General features: G+C 41.6%; 1 protein-coding gene across 8 annotated transcripts in view; it reads left to right on the top strand.

The window, feature by feature from the left end:
• Window positions 1–18,541, top strand: part of uckl1b (uridine-cytidine kinase 1-like 1b) — a 30,199-nt gene that overhangs the window by 7,107 nt on the left and 4,551 nt on the right. For 2 of the 8 annotated variants that reach the window (XM_086124611.1, XM_086124619.1), the window contains exons 2-13: window positions 2,392–2,585; window positions 5,789–5,895; window positions 8,261–8,431; window positions 8,557–8,628; window positions 8,769–8,958; window positions 9,099–9,160; window positions 13,089–13,108; window positions 13,722–13,820; window positions 13,906–13,999; window positions 16,380–16,442; window positions 16,550–16,678; window positions 16,763–16,870. In XM_086124611.1, coding sequence (XP_085980737.1) covers window positions 2,392–2,585; window positions 5,789–5,895; window positions 8,261–8,431; window positions 8,557–8,628; window positions 8,769–8,958; window positions 9,099–9,160; window positions 13,089–13,108; window positions 13,722–13,820; window positions 13,906–13,999; window positions 16,380–16,442; window positions 16,550–16,678; window positions 16,763–16,870 — 1,309 coding nt within the window. Of the gene's footprint in view, window positions 1–1,029; window positions 1,246–1,666; window positions 1,795–2,391; window positions 2,586–5,788; window positions 5,896–8,260; window positions 8,432–8,556; window positions 8,629–8,768; window positions 8,959–9,098; window positions 9,161–10,149; window positions 10,167–13,088; window positions 13,109–13,721; window positions 13,821–13,905; window positions 14,000–16,379; window positions 16,443–16,549; window positions 16,679–16,762; window positions 16,871–18,541 lie in introns of those variants that run through there. The other 6 variants (XM_086124614.1, XM_086124635.1, XM_086124628.1 and 3 more) reach the window with 5 other exon arrangements.

Here is an 18,541-nt window from a genome sequence, read left to right as displayed (position 1 = left end):
GGGACCAGTCCACTGACAACAGGACGCCCACGGTCGACTGGTTGGGCAATCCTGGTCGAAACACATGACTATCGATGTTAATTTTTAGCATGGAAATCACATCCTGACATATTTTTTGTCAGCATGAAGATAAGAACTTACCTTAGGCAAAGCTATCTGTTTGCCTTAAATACACATGGCTTTTTCTGTCTACTTTGGCAGCAGATTTCAACCGAGGGTTTCAGTAAACAGCTTGAAGCCTCTTTGTCATTAATTGTTTAGCTATCAAACCGTTGCTTATTGTAAAGTGAGTTGAGTTTGCTGCCACCATCCAGTCCTTGTATCTAAAGTTTGAGCTCTCAAGACAAAACAAAAAGGAGGGTGGAGGCGCCTCGTGTCTCAAAACAACCCATAAGTCAGGTCACTTGTGTCTCAAGGCATCACCGTATCAGCTTTGTGACGCGTATGCTTCGTGTTAATATTATTTCAAATGTGATATTGACCAACTTGGCACGCACCTAAATTGTAAGTAAATATCCTTTAAAAAGCATTTTAAACTGAGTTGTTTCTGAAATTGGTAACCTCATTGGGCTTGGTGCAAATGCTTTTTTTTTTTTTTTTTTAATAGTATTGTTCAATTGTGCAGTAATTATTACAAGACTACAATAAATGTGGAGATGTCACACGTGACTGGGTTTAACTCATATAGAGGTGTCAGCGATGAAGCAACTCAATCAATAAGATGAAAAAATAAACTTGTGAAAAGGCGAGATAATAACGATACAGCCCTGTTATATTTAGAAATGTTCTTTGCTGTTTTTTGTTGACCTTGAGTAAGATTTGTGCTTCAAGGTACCCCTGGCCTCTTTCTTTGCACCGTAACTGATCATCATTGTCTCCACTGTAAGGCATGTGACTGCAAATACAGAAGTGTATGACTCAGCATATTCAGCAGCGCCACTAATCTTTTATTGCACACTTGTTTGGTTTTAACGGATAACCCATCAAGTGGCTGCTGCGTGTCCGCTCTCACTGACTCCATTCGTTATCCGGTGACTCCGCGCTGATAAGATAAATGCTTGTACGCTTCACCTCTGAACACTCCACACTTACCTGTGTTGCCAATATAAAGGTGGATTGACTTGAGAGAAAAACACTGAGTGGCCTGCATTTAAGTGCATTTGTACAGTGGCAGTCTATGGGAACAATGGCAGCCAGCTTTTTGCAATCCTCACTGGGTGAAGTGTGGATGTCTCGGATAATTCAGTAAGTGTGAGCCTGACAAGATGCACAAGTTGTAAAAGTGAAGTGTTGAAACTTGCTCTTAGTATTTGTGATCTTTTAGCTTCTGTTTTGTTGCGCGTCTTCAACTGTATTTAGACTTGACTAGAGATGCCCCAATTAATGTTGATGTTTGCAAATTCTGTTTTTACTTTGGAAAACAATGACTAATATTTTTGCCTATTTTCTCATATGTTACGGACCAAAAGAGTAGCTGCATTGTGACCATGTTCTCTCTTCTGTTTCATTGATTGAGTGGAAAAAAATAATCATCATATTATTTCATTACTTATTATTTGCACAGTCAGTCTGGACTTGATTACTGTGAGTAACATTGTAATGTTGAACAACCTCGTACCTCGTGACACCTTTTTATGATAACACGTGGTTTCTGGCATCATAGCCTAACTCAGCAAGCCACATGCACATTACTCAGTCGTGCAATCAGCTGAGCAGTTGTCATGGATTCGGGTCAGTTTGTGTACTTTGGCTCATGTTGGCCTTCGACTGGATGGGCCAAAGCTTTTCATGCTGGTAAGAACTAAACATTAACCTTCAATAAGCAGTAACTCAGCACATACCGGGTCTTGTTTACTGTTAGCATGGCGACCACTCACACAATGATGAGCTAGTTGTCTTGGGATTTTGTTATACCCCTTGGCCTCTGTTATACCCCACACCTAAATAGTTTATTTCAAGAACGTACAATACCCAATCATAACATTAATTTCTGCCTGATTACAATGTGACCAATGTGTGAATATTATAAAGGGGGCGTGTGTGTGTGTGTGTGGGGGGGGGGGGGGGTATTATGATCTTGGTTTGTTAATTTGGGTGTGATCTCTTCTCCCTCGCAGCCAGCCTATGTGGATTTTTTTCTAAAGTACTTGTTTCAGATCACAAAAACATGCTTCATGGCCTGATTGAAGACTCTTTACCCGTAGTGTGGACGGTTGTTTGTTTATATGTGCCCCACGTTGTACACGTGTGGGATACTTTTAAAATGTACACAATCAGATGCAAGGTCAAACACAGTCGGTTCAGGGACACTGTTTGATCTTCAATTAAGAGGGCAAGAAGTATTCTTTTCCTGAACGATGGTGACGACTCAAGCTTGTTGTTTATTTGCAGCGGAGGTGATGATGGCTCACTAGACCGCCTCCTCCCCTCGGTAAGCACGGGCCTTTCACCCCGGAAAAGGACCACCAGTCAGTGCAAGTCTGAGCCACCTCTTCTCCGCACCTCCAAGCGCACTATCTACACCGCTGGGCGCCCCCCTTGGTACAACGAGCATGGCACCCAGTCCAAAGAGGCCTTTGTCATTGGTAGGCTTGTTCTTAAAAACGCTTTGATACCACGACACCCGATAGTCTGCAGCAGCCTGGACTGCAGTACGGTACACTATACTATTCCCTCCTCCATTAGTGCAATTTGCCAAATGGCAAAACAGTTCTTCAAAAAGATCTGCATGCTTGCTTCAAGCTGTTTATTGACACTCTAAGTTATTACATGTTGTATATTGAAGCAAACACATAGCTTTGTCTTGCAAAAAATACTTTTAGCACTAGCATGATGCTAACGCAAAATGCAAAACACCATAGACTGGCTAATGAGTAGCATCAATGTCACCGTTTGAACCTTTGAATACACCCTCCCTACCCCCAGAAAAAAAAGCACAGCTATAACAAAATACTGTATTTGATAAAGGTCAAAAATAACACACACAACACATTTAATGAAATGTTAACCACTAAAATAATCAATAAAGAAAAGCTGCAATGCGAACATAGCCTAAGTGTCCACCACTGCGTTTATTTAAACATAATCCTCTTGTCACTCAGTAAACTATAGTCTTAACTTCAGCCTGCCTTTTAAACTGTTGCCTGAAGCCATACACAGTTGTGCAGTATTGTGCTTCTGTCTATTTACATAACAACGTACTAAGTAGCATCCACTGCTCTTACAGGGTTCCCACTAGGCCTTTAAAACTCTTAAAGGCATTGAATTTTAAATGTCTGAGTCATAAATTGTATGCTGTTTGTAATTTGTCTGTGTTCGGTGTCTCATCAAAAGGGATTAAATAACGTGGTTTATAGAAATGGGACGGCGGAGCAATTCATCGAATGTAACGCAGCCCTGGGTCACAATTTCTGGTCAAAATACAACAAAAGTTTGCTGAAGAGCATGTGCTACAACACCACTACACAGATGCCATTTTTTTTCCTTTCTTTCTTTCTCACATATAGACAGGGCTCTTAGACCTATGTTTTCACCTCATAGACATGTGGACAAGATGGTGAAGTTGTTCCATTCATTTAGTCGAAAATGAAGCCACACATAAGTCCACAGTTCGTTCTCTTGAGCACACCCCATGCCTACATGGCGGGGCCCCAGCGACAACAACAAACGCACCAGCGTCAATGGCTGACCGTGTCTGTAATCAGAAAGTGCAAGTGTGCGCTTTCTATGCAGAGCACGACCGTTTGTGGAGCTATTTTGTTGTGATACTTCTTCCTTTCATAACTTTGCTGCTGTGAATTGGGAATTTCTCCATTGCGAAACTAATAAAGGTTTTCTTAATCCAAGCATGCGCGATTGATAAGAATGCACTGTCAAGACTATCCATATCCACGTCTTACAAATCTGGATTTGCCTCAAAACTGCACTGTGTACAGAACCAATTAATTTCGTAAGTAGAGGTACCCCTGTATAGTCAATGCAGTCCTCTCTAACAAACACATAATATCGGCAGGGCGTGTTAGTGTCAGTCTTCAGCAAAACGTGCATCCGTCAATGACCAACTGAGAGGTTTGTCGGTACTTGACCCAGTTGGTGACGATTCCACTGATGGACGAAAAAGCACTACAGTACCATCAAAGCTAAGTCCCTTGCTTTTTTTAGATTTTCCCATCAATCATCAGCAAAACGGGTGTCCCTCAGTGACAGACCGACTCAATGGCAACCTCTGATCAAATGAGCAACAGAGATTGATTGGTTGGTGCTCAGTTTTTGCCTCAGAAATTAATTTCGTAAGTAGAGTTACCACTGCATCAATATTTTTCTTTTAGAGGGAGCCTTGTACCCATGAAAATACATCAGCGTGCACAAAAAAAGAAATCTGAGTGCGGACCAACTTATTTTTAACACTCAGAATTTACTTTAATGTCTCAATTACACTGTTTTCTGCCTTTATACTTTGTTTGAAAATCTCCATTTTGGAAAAGATATACTTGTCACATACAGTATTATTTAAAAAGAATCGGTGTACATCCCACTGCACTGCAAATTTTTAGTTCATCGACTGCAGTTGTTTTAAACATAGTTTTTGTCAAATGTTTTTTTTTTGTCTTTTTTAACCCCTGACCAAGCCACACGTCATGTTAGAAATATGGGGAAATGTGAATTCAACAAAGTTTGGTTAAGTTAAAAATCCATTCGCCTTTGACCCAAACCGGTGGATAACTGTGTTCGATGCCTTTTGCATTGTATGCAAAGAAAATAATTCAGCTGGGTACAATGGGCATGAAGTAGAGGTAAGATCGGGCCGCCCGAGCCCGACCCGGGTCGGGCCTTAAAATGTCAATCAATGCTTCGGGTTCGGGTCGGGCTTCTCTCTCGCTGGCTTTTGTTGTTTTTTCGAGGCCGTGAATATTTTGGCCACGAGAGACCGTGGTTCGCAAAAAAACAGAAGTCACCTCATCACAACACGTACTGTACTAAACTCTTGCAATGTTCCCTGGGTTGTCTTGCTTTCCATGGACTCCTTTTATGACACTTCAAAGAACTCGTTCCAGTCTCTGTAGAGTATCCACCAGTCATTGTTCGTCTTTGTCTCTCTGCTGCTCTCTCTTTAAGTGCCGCGCTAGATTCTTAAGGACGTACTGCTGCGGTGGTTTACGGCCCAATTTTCAACACGTCAAAATGACTGACGGCCTTAAAATTTCCCCGTCCACTCTTAAAAAAAATCAGTCAATGATGAAAAATTGTCGTTTAATGTAACAGAAACAGAAATATAAAAGATGTAAATGTTTATACAGTCTCTGTTTGACTTAGATTTCGTTACAAAAGACAGGGTTTGTTATCAGAAATCACCCCTCCTCCTCCCGAGTCCTCACAAATAAAATATGAAATGTCGGGTTTGCTTCGGGCTCGGTTCTGCAAATCAAGCTAAGTGATCGGGCTCGGGCCGGGTCGGGCTTAAATACCCTCGGGCCGGTTCGGGTCGGGCTCGATTTTTTTAGGACCGATCTTAGCTCTAGCATGAAGATTCTTGAGTCCCATACCAAGTTGCCCAAGCACATAACCTCGATGGGAAGTAAGCAACAAACTTCCTCCACCACTGGCATTTTTCAGTTTGTTTGTTCTCTCCTCTGTGGTGGTGTCGTGTGACGAGTCTACTCAATATGCTGCATTCATCCACATTTTAACATTTGGAGAACTAAATGAACACAAATGAAGTTTTTTACGGTTTTAAATAGGTCTGAAAAAGTCTTTTACAACCCTGTTATACGTCAACATTGTGTCACAGGTCTGTGTGGTGGCAGCGCTTCAGGAAAGACGACCGTTGCGAGAAAAATAATTGAAGCCCTCGATGTTCCCTGGGTTGTCTTGCTGTCCATGGACTCCTTTTACAAGGTATGCAAGAGCTTGCAGGCACACGTCAGGATTTAACATGGCTGTCTCCACGTGGGCCCCTGAGATGTCATTTTAATTAGCACTAACCTGTTTTTCCCCTCTCTCACCCCTGTTTTTCTTCTCTGTCTGGTCAGACTGGTTAGTCCCACCAAGGCCTGCGGCAACATCTTACTGTAGTCGTTTAGTGTGGAGAATAAATTAAAAGAGAAAAATATTGGCTTTTGGGTCCCACTGTGATGAGATCTGAAAGGACGGTTTTAATATTAGACCCTAGAAGTGTCTAAGGAGGGCAAAGTGTGGTGAGGAGGGCCATCGTCCCTGCTCCTCAATTTCCCACCCACTGTTGTTATGTAATCCTGTCACTCTGCTCAGTGGCGCTGGAGCTCAGCACAAGTGCCAATTTTCACACTGCCGTGTCCCCAGGACGACATTGGAAATGTTTTAAAATGTGTCGCGTTTTAGAGTTGGGTCACATGGAGAGTGGAAAATTGTATTCTCACCTCATTTATTTTCTTGAGGAGGCCTCTCAACGTCCAAACACTTGCCAGCTCTGGCGTTTTAGTGTCTGACCACCTGGTGTCGAGGTCACCATAGCACATGATGGTCTCCTAAATTTAGTTCTACTCATTTCTTCTGCTCATGAACAGGAACCTGTATGCAAGAGTTCCTTAAATGCTGCTTCACAATTGGAGGCACGGCAATCGATTTGTGATCAAGAAAAATCACTTTCTACAGGAACAAATGAACTGTTTGTCATACCCCACCAGCGTACAAGGTCGTTTCAATATCATAGCTCCAAGTTAGCCAGTATTTCAGAGTATGGGCACCGAAACAGCCATACTTGAAGTCCTAGTTGCAAAAAGCTAGTGCTGATTTAACCCTTTTGGCCAGAACATTGAAGATGATAAAAATACATGAATTTCAAATTATTATATATCAAATATTATATCAAATTATTATCATCATTACAAATGTAATTTGAAGGTTTCTTTAACTTTTATGAGAGAAATCACAAATCCCATCTCCCCTTAAATTTTGCCACTGCTTTGTTGAGAGAACCCATCGCTGCATTAAACCAGAGCTCTTGAAGTAATACATTGATTAAAAAATAATTTGAAAAAGTTGAGCGCAAAATACAGTAGACCTTGGACCGAAATACAAAAACATACAAATATGCTATACAATAGCTGCATTTTTTTTATTCTCTTGTTACTACACAGTCTCCTCAGTCTCACCTGCCACACGTCAAGTTTTCAGGCTTGCCAAAAACCTTGCCACCATCCGTCCCTCTGTGAATCTTGTGACAAAATAACAATCACATTCTTATATTAATACCCTTCATATCCGCAGTTCACTGGGTAATTAATTCAAAAATAAAATGATTTGAATGTTAATTATATGTGATGTTCAAAATAACAATTTTTGTCACTTGTAAATCTTGAAATTATAGTGAGAGCAAGCATAGCTTGAGGTTTCTGCTCAAGACCAGCATTATGCAAAATCTTACCGGCAGATTACAAGGTGTTTCGTTTTATACATAACAGTCCAAATGCCATAAGTAGTTTCAAGTCTGCATTAGGGCCGCCCGGTGGTCCAGTAGTTAGCGTGTCGTCCTCACAGTGCAGAGTTACCGGGTTCGATTCTATCTCCGGCCTCCCTGTGTGGAGTTTGCATGTTCTCCCCAGGCCTGCGTGGCTTTTCTCAGGGTACTCTGGTTTCCTCCCACATTCCAAAAACATGCATGGCAGGCTGATTGAACACTCTAAATTGTCCCTAGTTGTGAGTGTGAGCGCGGCTGGTTGTTCATCTCTGTGTGCCCTGTGATTGGCAACCGGTTCAGGATGTCCCCCGCCTACTGCCCGAAGACAGCTAAGATACGCTCCAGCAACCCCCCCCCGACCCTTGTGAGGATAAGTGGATCGGAAAATAGATGGATGGATATATTTATTTTTTTTACAATTATTACTGACACCTTTTGAATGATAACTGTCAATAATACACATTCTCATATCAGTAAAATTCATTGATTTTTCGAAGTGAAATTGAGTGGGGTATGTCGTCACTGATCACATTACATGAAAATGACGCATATACAGTAGCATAACCGTTTGATTTTAGACATGCCTGGCAGTCACACTTCAACCTTAACATAACTAAATAGATTAGGGGGTGGGGGATATCTTGTCGTGTTAACACTGCTATTGTATGACAACACATACCTGCTGAATATGTTCAATTGGGAGAAATCGACAAGTATTTTTTTTCCAGAAATCATTTTGTCATTGTGCTTGGACAGTGATTGCAGGCATGCAAGATTGTGTAGGTAGCCATATCACTTATGAAACGTGTTGATGGTGTTCTTCAGGTCCTCTCCTTAGAGCAACAGACACGGGCTGCGAGTAACGACTATAATTTTGATCATCCCGATGCCTTCGACTTTGATTTGCTGACGCACACGCTCCGAAAGCTCAAGCAGGGCAAGAGTGTGAAAATCCCCGTGTATGACTTCACAACACATGGGAGACAGAAGGAATGGGTAAGCATGAAAGAGCCAAATAATTGATCTGCTGGATTGCACCCTTTGCTATTTTGCAGATTTGAGCACTTTGTATCGGTTTTAAATGGTCTCATTATTTATGTCATGATATTTATCCACTACAGAAAACAGTTTATGGAGCTAGTGTAATCATCTTTGAGGGGATCATGGCCTTTGTCGATAAAGAGCTCTTGCAGGTAGGGCCAATGTGCTTGTTTTCTAACATGATCTGATGGTATACACTCTTCCTTGCACTTGGGCCTTTTTGCCCAAAATACATTGAGAAAATGATTCTAACCGAAACTTAATGCTAAACAGTTTTCATTTGCCTTTGAAGTTACTGGACATGAAGATTTTTGTCGACACTGACTCAGACATCCGTCTCGTGAGGCGGCTGAGGAGGGACATAACCGAGCGAGGCCGGGACATCGAGGGCGTCATCAAACAGTACAATAAGTTTGTCAAGCCATCCTTTGAGCAGTACATCGAACCAACCATGCGCCTGGCTGATATTGTGGTGCCTCGTGGTACGTTCGCCTTCCACGCGCACGCAATTGCATGACTTAGTGTGAACAGGAAAAGGAGGAGTGATGTTCTTCAAGAAGTTGCTTGTAAGTTATTTTCATATTGCATAGAGCAACGCACTTTTCTGTTGTCATTCCATCAGGTGGCGGGAACATGGTGGCCATTGATTTGATAGTGCAGCACGTCCACAGTCAGCTGGAGGAGGTGAGAACGTTCACACATTCAATCTAAAGCATGGACACGTAGGAAACGCATCATACGAGTTAATTCTAAGTGTGTGAGTTGAAACTTAGGCCCTCCTCCTTGCAAGTGCTGTTTACTTTGTCCCAGGTTCAGGATTTGGTCAGGTCTAGTTATCCCATACTAAACTCCGAGGAGAAAGTCTTTACGTGCCATGCTTTTTTATTCCCTGGAATAGAATAGAACCTTTCCCCAACAGTTCCCACAAAGTTTTAAAAAAAAAAAAGTACAAGATGTCTAGCTTTGATGAAAATGTTTCTGAAGTGAACACAGGGGTCTCTCCCAACCCTGGGAGATGAACAAATCCAGTAAAAGGACTTTGTCCTTAGCGCTCTCAATGTGAGCGCTTGCTTTGCGCTACCCCCCCCCCCCCCTCTTGTGGTTAGAAGATGTGCTGCACTTAATGAGGAATCATTGTCGTTATTTTCTTACTTTGAATGATTATCAAGGTCCTATATTGTTTGAGACTTACCCCAAAAGACTTGCAGCTATAATCGCCCCTAAAGGTGTTTCTATGGTGTATTAACTCAGGGGGGCTGAATAATCTTGTATGGCCCACTTTTCAGTTTTTTATTTCTAAAAACACTTTAAAATATTGTCGGAACTTTGTTCCACTTTATGAATGTGTCCCACTTGACAGTGATTCTCAACAACAAATTGCAATTTATATATCTTTGTTTGAAGCCTGAAATGTGGCAAAAGGTTCAAAAGAGGGCCAATACTTTCGCAAGCCACTGAATAAATTGAGGTCATGACGTTGTGGCTGGTTGGTGTACAGTGGCAGTTCCCAAAACAGATGTGCAGTGTAATTTCTCCTGATTGATGGAGCCAGGGTACATTACGCTTTTATTCTCTCCCCTTCTACCCACATGTGCACTCGCACACTCATGATGAATTGCTCTCCCACTCTTTTCCCACCACACTGTCATCCCGCCACCTTCCACGGCTCACAGCGCGAGCTCAGCGTCAGGTAGAGTGGCCTTTAAATCCTGTCTATCATCCACCGTCTCTTCCCCGATTGCTCCTGCGTTGTCTTACTGCAAGGCAGGGAGAAAGAGAGGGAAGCAGCCAACCTCTGCCTTCACCAGTCTGCTGGCTGCCATGTGACATCATCAGGCACCACAATCGTAGACAAGAACAATGCAAATTAATTATTGGACAAAACGGTGCCAAAGTTGTGTTAAAGGTCCCATGGCACATTTTTTTCCATAATCTTTCATGTCCTTTTATCATGTTTGCGAGATAATTTGTTGGAAGTTCCCTTGATGCCACTTTTCAATCTCTTCGAGTTGGTCAAAAACAAATGGCATCGTGACCAGGCGGATTCATATGAATCTATCATATTCAAACAACCTTTGCGTTGATTGGATCGCTGTTCTCTTCAAATTGTTTATGGAATATAGCTTTCCTCTGATTGGTAGTTGGCGATATTGCGGCATCTCCAGCAGCCACGTTGGGATTTCTCCAAGCACCATCGAGACTCACACCCACAAATGAATGACATGGATGCCCTGATCAGCCTGTGTCAGCTTTTGAGGCTGCTCATCGAATAAGTCATTCATCATAATTAACAAACAATAAAAGAGAGTAACAATCAAGGAAAAAGCGGGAAGCAACAGATCATGTGGGCAAAAAGAAAAAGGGTATAGTGAGGCTTGCTCAGCTCCCATTCACTTGAATGTAACCGCCGCATCGCTCGCATACATTTTGGTGACAATGACTGCAAGGTTCACATTTCCATTCTTAATTCATTCTAAATTATAAATATACTTAAAATGTTGTAAAACATAATTTATATATACTTACTGTAGTTTTAGGGCTTGGCGGCGACCAGCTCTATCTTGTTCGCTTAAAACCCAGAAATGTAATTTTAGCGTGTGTGAAAGCTCATATTTACAAAGTCAGCCTTCACAGAATTTGACCAACTACAGCACAAATCTGGTTCCGAAAAGCTTAGGAATTTCTCCCATCATAAATGTAAGCGATTTATTCTTCATCCCCTCCAAGGGTGGTGGTTGAGGCAAACCTTTTTGGCCTTTACACACCAATCCGATGTTGTCGGCAGTTGGGCCGGGCATGACTGTTTGGCGTAGGGCGCAACATTGGCATGTCATAGCATAGCCGTTGTTGGGAGTGGTGTGGCGTTTCCAAATGCTGATTCAGGCTGTCATGACAATTGATCACTCAGATTGACTGGTAGCGTTAGCTAACGAATCAGTGCATGAGAAGATAAGCAGAAGTGACAAACGCAAACAAACAGTGAAGAACAAATGTAGGACGAATGAATGCACAGGTTTTGCTCATTTTCTACTTGATTCACATCTCGCAGCATACATATCGATGACATGAGGGCAGACATCATCCCCATACATCAGACAGGATTCTTAACATCTTCCCATGCCTATACAGTACATCAAACAGGATCCTTAAGATAAGATAAGATATCATTTGTTTGTCCCACACTGGGGACATTTACAGTCTACAGCAGCAAGATTGTGGGTAGAAAGAAGAAAAACTGAAAAAGTGTATGCATTCACGAAAAAATTAACATCGATAACCTAATATTGGCCTGCTCCGTAAATACAATCATGCTTACACAAGCATTGTGTAGGTGATATGAATATAAATACTGAAAAATAATGCTTGCTGCTGTGATTGCAGTGACCCAAAAAGTTTTATTTTACCGGTCACTATTTTTTTGTAATCTTGTCTAGAAGCAGTATATTTGACAAGATTAATCTGTTAGTTGCTTAAAACACAATTTTTATATGCCAAGTTTGAGGGAAAAGGTTTAAATGTTTTGCCATCGAGCTTCTGAGTTGGAATGAGGAACTGATGGTATGGAGGGATATCACCTCTAGTGCATACGCAGAAGGTAGTGGGCGTCATGGCCGGCTCGTTGCAGTGTGTACGTTGTCCCTTTTCTGGCCCAACATGCCAACTGTGCGTCGGCCATAACGTCGGCAAAATTGGCCGACGTCAGATTGGTGTGTGGAGGCCCTGAGCTTTGCATTAAGATGCAGGTATGTAACCGTTCAGTTGAGTAGGTGTTTAGCAACCACAAAATGGGCGGGTCTTTGAGTCATTCATTCTTCAATCTATGTCACGACACCGCCAAAATCTGATGCGCTCGTGTCGCAAGCCTTTTGTCTTTTAAGAGATGCATACGTTCAACAAATCATATAGATGTCAAACTTAAACCATGTCAATGATGATGGCATGGGACCTTTAAGAAATTAAAGAATCGCAGCGCAGACTTCATTGCTGAAGTAGATGGTGAGGTGAATGTGGAGCAGCCAGCAATTCATGTAAGGATGTTGGCTTTCCCTCTTTTCGAGAAATGACAACTCACAAACACTCTTGCTGCCTTCTGTGTCTAAAAATTTGCCCTAAGCACAATGTTTGACCCCTCCTCCCAGTGTTGACGAGAGAGAGTAACGATATGTATCAAAATAAATAAATAAATAAAGCAGCAGTGCTCTGAGTAGCCGATCTTGCGACAGTTGCCCACGTCATTGGCCGCTGAGAGTTTCCAGTGCCCTTGCTGCAAAGTGCTGCGTTTTTCTTTCCATTGAATGTCAGGCCACAGAATCTGACAGACGCACACAAAGGAAGTGAAATGAAATACCAACTTCCATCATTCTAAACTTTGATGAAATGAGTGCCACACGAGCTCGTGTACCACCCACGCATTTGCACACCGTAGTTGCACAGCTGCAAAAATCATAAGAGCACAAGTGAAAATCTCCACAGATAGACATTCATGGTAAACATGTTGTTCACTGTAAGATTGGCCCTTCATCCATCTTGATGTTGTGCCCTTTCATTTCTCGTCCCCTTATCTGTTCTCCATCTTTCTGTGTCGTCGTGTTTCGCCGAAAATTCCCCATAGAGGAAACTTCGCTGGGATATGTGAGCAGATTTGCTATGATTTCTTTTTTTTTTTCCTTTGCATCTGGCTATTGTGTAGCTCAGTGAGAGGGTTGACTCTGTAGCTGTTTGGAGCGTCATTTAGTCACCCACAACTGCATCACTAATAGTAACGGCGTGTGTTCAATTTGCAGCCAAAGGGTAACCCCCTCGGCTAACAGCTTCCATATCCAAACCCATGTAGTTAATATGTGTGGAATCATAGAAAATTACTACAATTCACTGAGACCAAAATATGTAAAACAAAAAGCATCCGCCTTAAAAAAAACTTGTCATGGTCTCTTTTCTGTTCTAATTTTCTACCAAATGAGGCTAACAAGGACACTGTGTGCTTTGCTATTTTGTCTTTCTGCTTTTGCAAACCAATCCTAAAGCTGTTTTTACTCTTTGTGATTTTTTTTATGCTTCTGCATTCACACTACTTACACGTTTGTGTGTTGTTGTTGTTGTTTTTTATTATTATTAATGGGGGGGGGGGATGAATGTGCATTCATGAACTTCCACATTGGATGGTGCTGATGCCCGCTATTCTTTTTTTATTTTATTTTATTTTTCCCCTGTCAACCTGTGCCACCGTTTGTTGCCGCGGTGACAGGGCAGCCCTGGCCTCCGCTCATCAAGCTCAACCGCTTCCGCAGACTCTCAGCGTTCTGGAGAGTACACCCCAGGTCAAAGGCATGCACACCATCATCAGGTACAATTTCAATTTTTCACTTCAATAAATATGCCAGGGTGCACATAGCATGTACACTTTTATTTTCCATGTCACCGCTCTCTAGGAACAAGGAAACTAGCCGGGATGAGTTCATCTTTTACTCCAAGAGGTTGATGCGTCTGTTGATTGAGCGAGCGCTGTCCTTCCTACCATCACAGGTACTGAAGCCCAAGATACACAGTTCATACATTAATTTGGAATCAACACAGACGTCAGGCTGAAAAGCTGCAGTGAGAAAGTGTGACGTTCATAAGGAAAAAGGCACTCTATAATATATAATAGTGTACTTAAAAAACATAGAATGTTCTAAATAATTCAGTTGAAATTTAAAGAATTGAACAGTTTGTGCATCATGAGTTCATGCTGCAATTCAATTCAGTGTGCTGCTCTTCCTGTGTGCTCTCCTTAGCTACTGGAAGAAAGTGTGCATGTGCGTGCATATAGACCACACATGGGCAAAATACGACCCAGGGGCCACATCAGGCCCGCCCACAGTTTATGACAAGCCCTCACAGTGACCCTCAAGTCAAAGTAAAGGATAAAGCATGCAGAGTTTTCTAGTTTTAAAATTGTGCTTTTATTTTATGTGTAAATGTGTGGATGCTCGTACAAGCAAGACTTGTGTCTGCAGCAAGAGCTACAATGACTTGTCTGTACTGTTGCCAATTGATAAAATTGTCTGACTCTTCCAGCAACTATTTTTCCAAAAAAGACACAAGCAAAAGTGAGTGGTCCAAATGTTGACACCATTCTTATTTCATGCACAGTGGAGGGAAGCGGGCCAAGAGGATTTGTACTGATATGTACAAATGTCATCTTCTGTAAACATTGGGTGACCGTGTTTTATGTTATGTGTTGTGTTTATTATTTTACTTTACGTTAACTGTTTTGTTAAGCGCTTTGTTGCAGCTGTTGTGAAAGCACTATATAAATCAGCATGTATTGTATGTATTGTATATTGTAAGTCATCACTGTATCATCAGGGCTTTTCCTTGCTCAAATTGAGGCAAAGGTAGTACCATCCTGACCATGCGTCATGACGTGTACGTATTCTGTAAATTCAAGTGACTCACTTTCTTTTACAGGAAACATACTTTAGGAGTTCCAATAAGGATATGATTATGATCATGATAAAGTATTTATTTCTTAAAACTCGCATAGGGGAATGATGAACTCATAGCTTGTGTGGTGGGGACACTTTCGTTTGAGAGAGACAGATTATTTTGAAGCAGCCTCGTGTCTGGGGGAGGTTTGTGACCATTTCATAGAATGTATTACAGCAGTGATTCTCAACCAGTGTGCCGTGGCGCATTATTGTGAGAGAACATCAGGACTGCCGTGAACATCAGGGGGCCGTGATCCAAAATCAGTTATTTGGATGAAAAAAATATTGTGTGTGCATGTATGTATTTAATCTATGCCAACCACCCTTAGTAAAAGGAAGAACAATCAAATGCTCTTCTACGAAACGGCAGATGGTATGCTCAGTGGTATGCCATGAGATATTTTCCAATGTAAAATTTGTGCCTTGGCTCATAAAGATTGGCAAACACTCTATTACAGGGTTCTTACGCCTTTCTAGGAGAAGCTAAATTGTAATGGCCCTGGCACTGGCCCCTGATTTAAAACAATACTTACTTTCTTAATTAAATTTCTAGGCCTACCTATGGATGAAATAGTGAAATGTGTAGGCTCAACAGCCCAAATTGGCAATGAAGGCAGCCAATTAAAAAAACAAACAAACGAAAAAAACATATCCACACTCCACTCCCAGTATAGTAGATAATGTGATTTGAAACTATACCTAACAAAAATCACAAGTATACAGTCTATGTAGTCAAGAAACATTGTTGTCTGAGTGGCCAAAATGCTCACATGGAGCATCAGTAGGCGATCAAGGCAGCCACTTAAAAATATTCCCACTCTCTCCACTCTCCAGTATACTGATATTATGATTTTAAAACTACTTAACAAAATGCATTATTTTATATGTAGATGAAATACAATACAAATGGTGAAGCTTGTAGACTCAGTGGCCAAAATGCACATGGGTGTGTTGCGCACAATGCATCAGTGAATCGGGGCGGGTGAATGTGCACAGCGGAGGTAAAAGTAAGAGGATGAAACTCAAAATATTGACTATTAGTTAAAAAAAGTGTGGATGTGTTGATTTCATCAAATTTGTTGATCAAATATTTACTGGTGGTCCAGTCAGCGCAGCATCAATAAACTTTGGGTGGCCCGATACAGTCCATTAGGCACCATTATTGTCAGACCCTGCATTAGCATGCTAAAGCAGTAAAATTTAGGGTAAGCCAGCATTTCTCACCCAACTACATGCTGATGAAGTAACACCTTTGTTAATCTAATGTGCCGTACCAGGCAGCAGTAGTTTATTTGTAAGCTTGTGCTTTGGAACCAGAGGATCACAGTTGGAGTGTTTCTGTGGACAAATCAAAATGGCCGCTAGATGTGGGAGACTGATTGACAACCATTGGGGCTTCCTTGAGCAGTCATTTCATGTTTATATTTTCTTAGGTCCACGTTGTCCAGACTCCCCAGGGAGAGGACTATGAAGGCAGGACTTTCCACGGGAAGAGGGTAATGTTTTTTGATGGTCTTTTCATTTCACATATTGTAGACTTTTAGCAGCAGTTTGCTCCCTAATTGCGCTAATTGTCTGTGATTCTTGTTTTGCTTCTGTGCAGATCACTGGCGTGTCCATTTTGCGGGCAGGGGAAACCATGGAACCCGCTCTAAGAGCCGTTTGCAAAGATGTCCGCATCGGCAAAATCCTCATCCAGACCAATCAGGACACAGGAGAACCTGAGGTCCAGGTTTAAATCAGTTGCATACTGGAGACAGCCATCAAAACAGTGTGCAACATTGTGGCATCAAGTCATACTTTGTTTCTTGTACAGCTCCATTACCTTCGTCTCCCTAAAGACATGAGTGAAGATCACGTCATTCTGATGGACTGCACCGTGTCCACTGGTGCTGCAGCCATGATGGCCGTTCGAGTCCTACTGGTGCGTACTGCTTCAGAAATTGGACTGGCACAAGTCTAGTCAATTCTATTCCTGTTGCACCAATTCACAACAACATTTAAACATTTTACACTCTAGGAACAGGTACAATACCAAATTCTTTATACACTAACAGTTAGGGTTAAGAATGAGAAATAGGATAGAACAGTGCTGAGAAAAATGCAGAAGAAAAGCCAACATATGGTCAATTCATTTCTTTGATCTGGCCCACCGAGCATTTATATTATCAGGAGTCCTTGAATATTGGCTTCAAATTTAAATAAAAGAAAATGGATTGTTTATATTCATTTTTATTCATCTCAATTAAGCATTGATTAAATGGTCTCTCATAACCAAATCAAAAAATGTTATATATTTATTATTGATTTGATTAGGCATGGTGGTTGACCTCACAGTGCAGAGGTGCAGGGTTCGAATCCGGCTGCGGCCTTCCTGTGTGGAGTTTGCATGTTCTCCCTGTGCCTGCGTGGGTTTTCTCCGGGTACTCCTGCTCACTCCCACATTCCAAAAACATGCATGGCGGTTTAAGATTGTTAGTTTGTTTTTTTGGGGGTGCACATCACTCGATGTCGCGCAATGTGCGCATGCTTGTCACATCACTGATGCATTGCTTTCACATTTGAAGTTGTATTTGTAATATGAACGAGTACTGATGGAGAATAGACAAACCCAATGTTATCATGTTTAAAAGTTTTACTTTGTTACATGCTTGATTGATCTCAAGTGCATGTGTTTATATGGCTTGTACACAATGGAGCACAGAGAATCAAGGGTCAATTTGAGGTGAATGGAGCCAAGGCGCTTATTAACTGATAAGACGGAAAGAAAGATTCAACTTCGGGCGGACAGGATGCGCTCCAGCATGATAAGATGATCTTGAGCAAAGTTACAGATCAGATTTATCAGTTTATGAAGAGGCTACACATTGAAATGACGACGTATCTTTTGTTTGTACAGGGAGGTGTCTTGGCCTCCAAATGTCCACTGATATAAAAAAAAAATTCTAAAGTGGGCATGATGCCCTGCAGTGTGAACGTAGCCTTAGATATTTGTCAAGCAGGCCCGGCTGACCTTTTGAGGCACACGCACATTCGACAGTTGCAGATCACTACAGTGAAGAACAATACAATACATCCTGATTTATATCGCGCTTTCACAACAGCTGCAGCTGTAACAAAGCGCTTAACAAACTAGTTAACATCAGGTAAAATAATAAACTCAACACATAACATAAAAACACGGACGTGAAAAAGGCGATCCCAATAATAATAATAATAACCTGCACCTCACATGCATATATGTTGATGCCATGCGTGGAGCTTTAAATATACAGGGTCAGGCAAAATGATCTGACACATTTGTTGGTTTAATAAAAGGCAAACAAAGTAAATAAACAAAAAAAGTGTTTTTATTTTCGAAAAGTACATTTAATACCATTCTGTTTCATTATGTTTTAAAAAATTAAGTGGAGTTCTGCCGGTGCAAGGTCGCCCGGATGATTTTCATTTCAATGCAGATCCAGTAGCTCTGAAGTTGGTAACCCATGACACGATCGTGTTTCGAGCTGGTACGGGATCATGTCTACCAAGATTGAAGTGCAAACGGAACACTTGTCTTGCAGTTACAGATTCGTTTGTTTTGATAAACGTTTCC

This window comes from Hippocampus guttulatus, chromosome 1 (assembly GCF_054856545.1).
Source record: "Hippocampus guttulatus isolate MCC_2025c chromosome 1, RoL_Hgut_1.0, whole genome shotgun sequence".
Classification (NCBI taxonomy): Eukaryota; Metazoa; Chordata; class Actinopteri; order Syngnathiformes; family Syngnathidae; genus Hippocampus; species Hippocampus guttulatus.
This window is presented reverse-complemented; position numbering and strand designations above follow the sequence as displayed.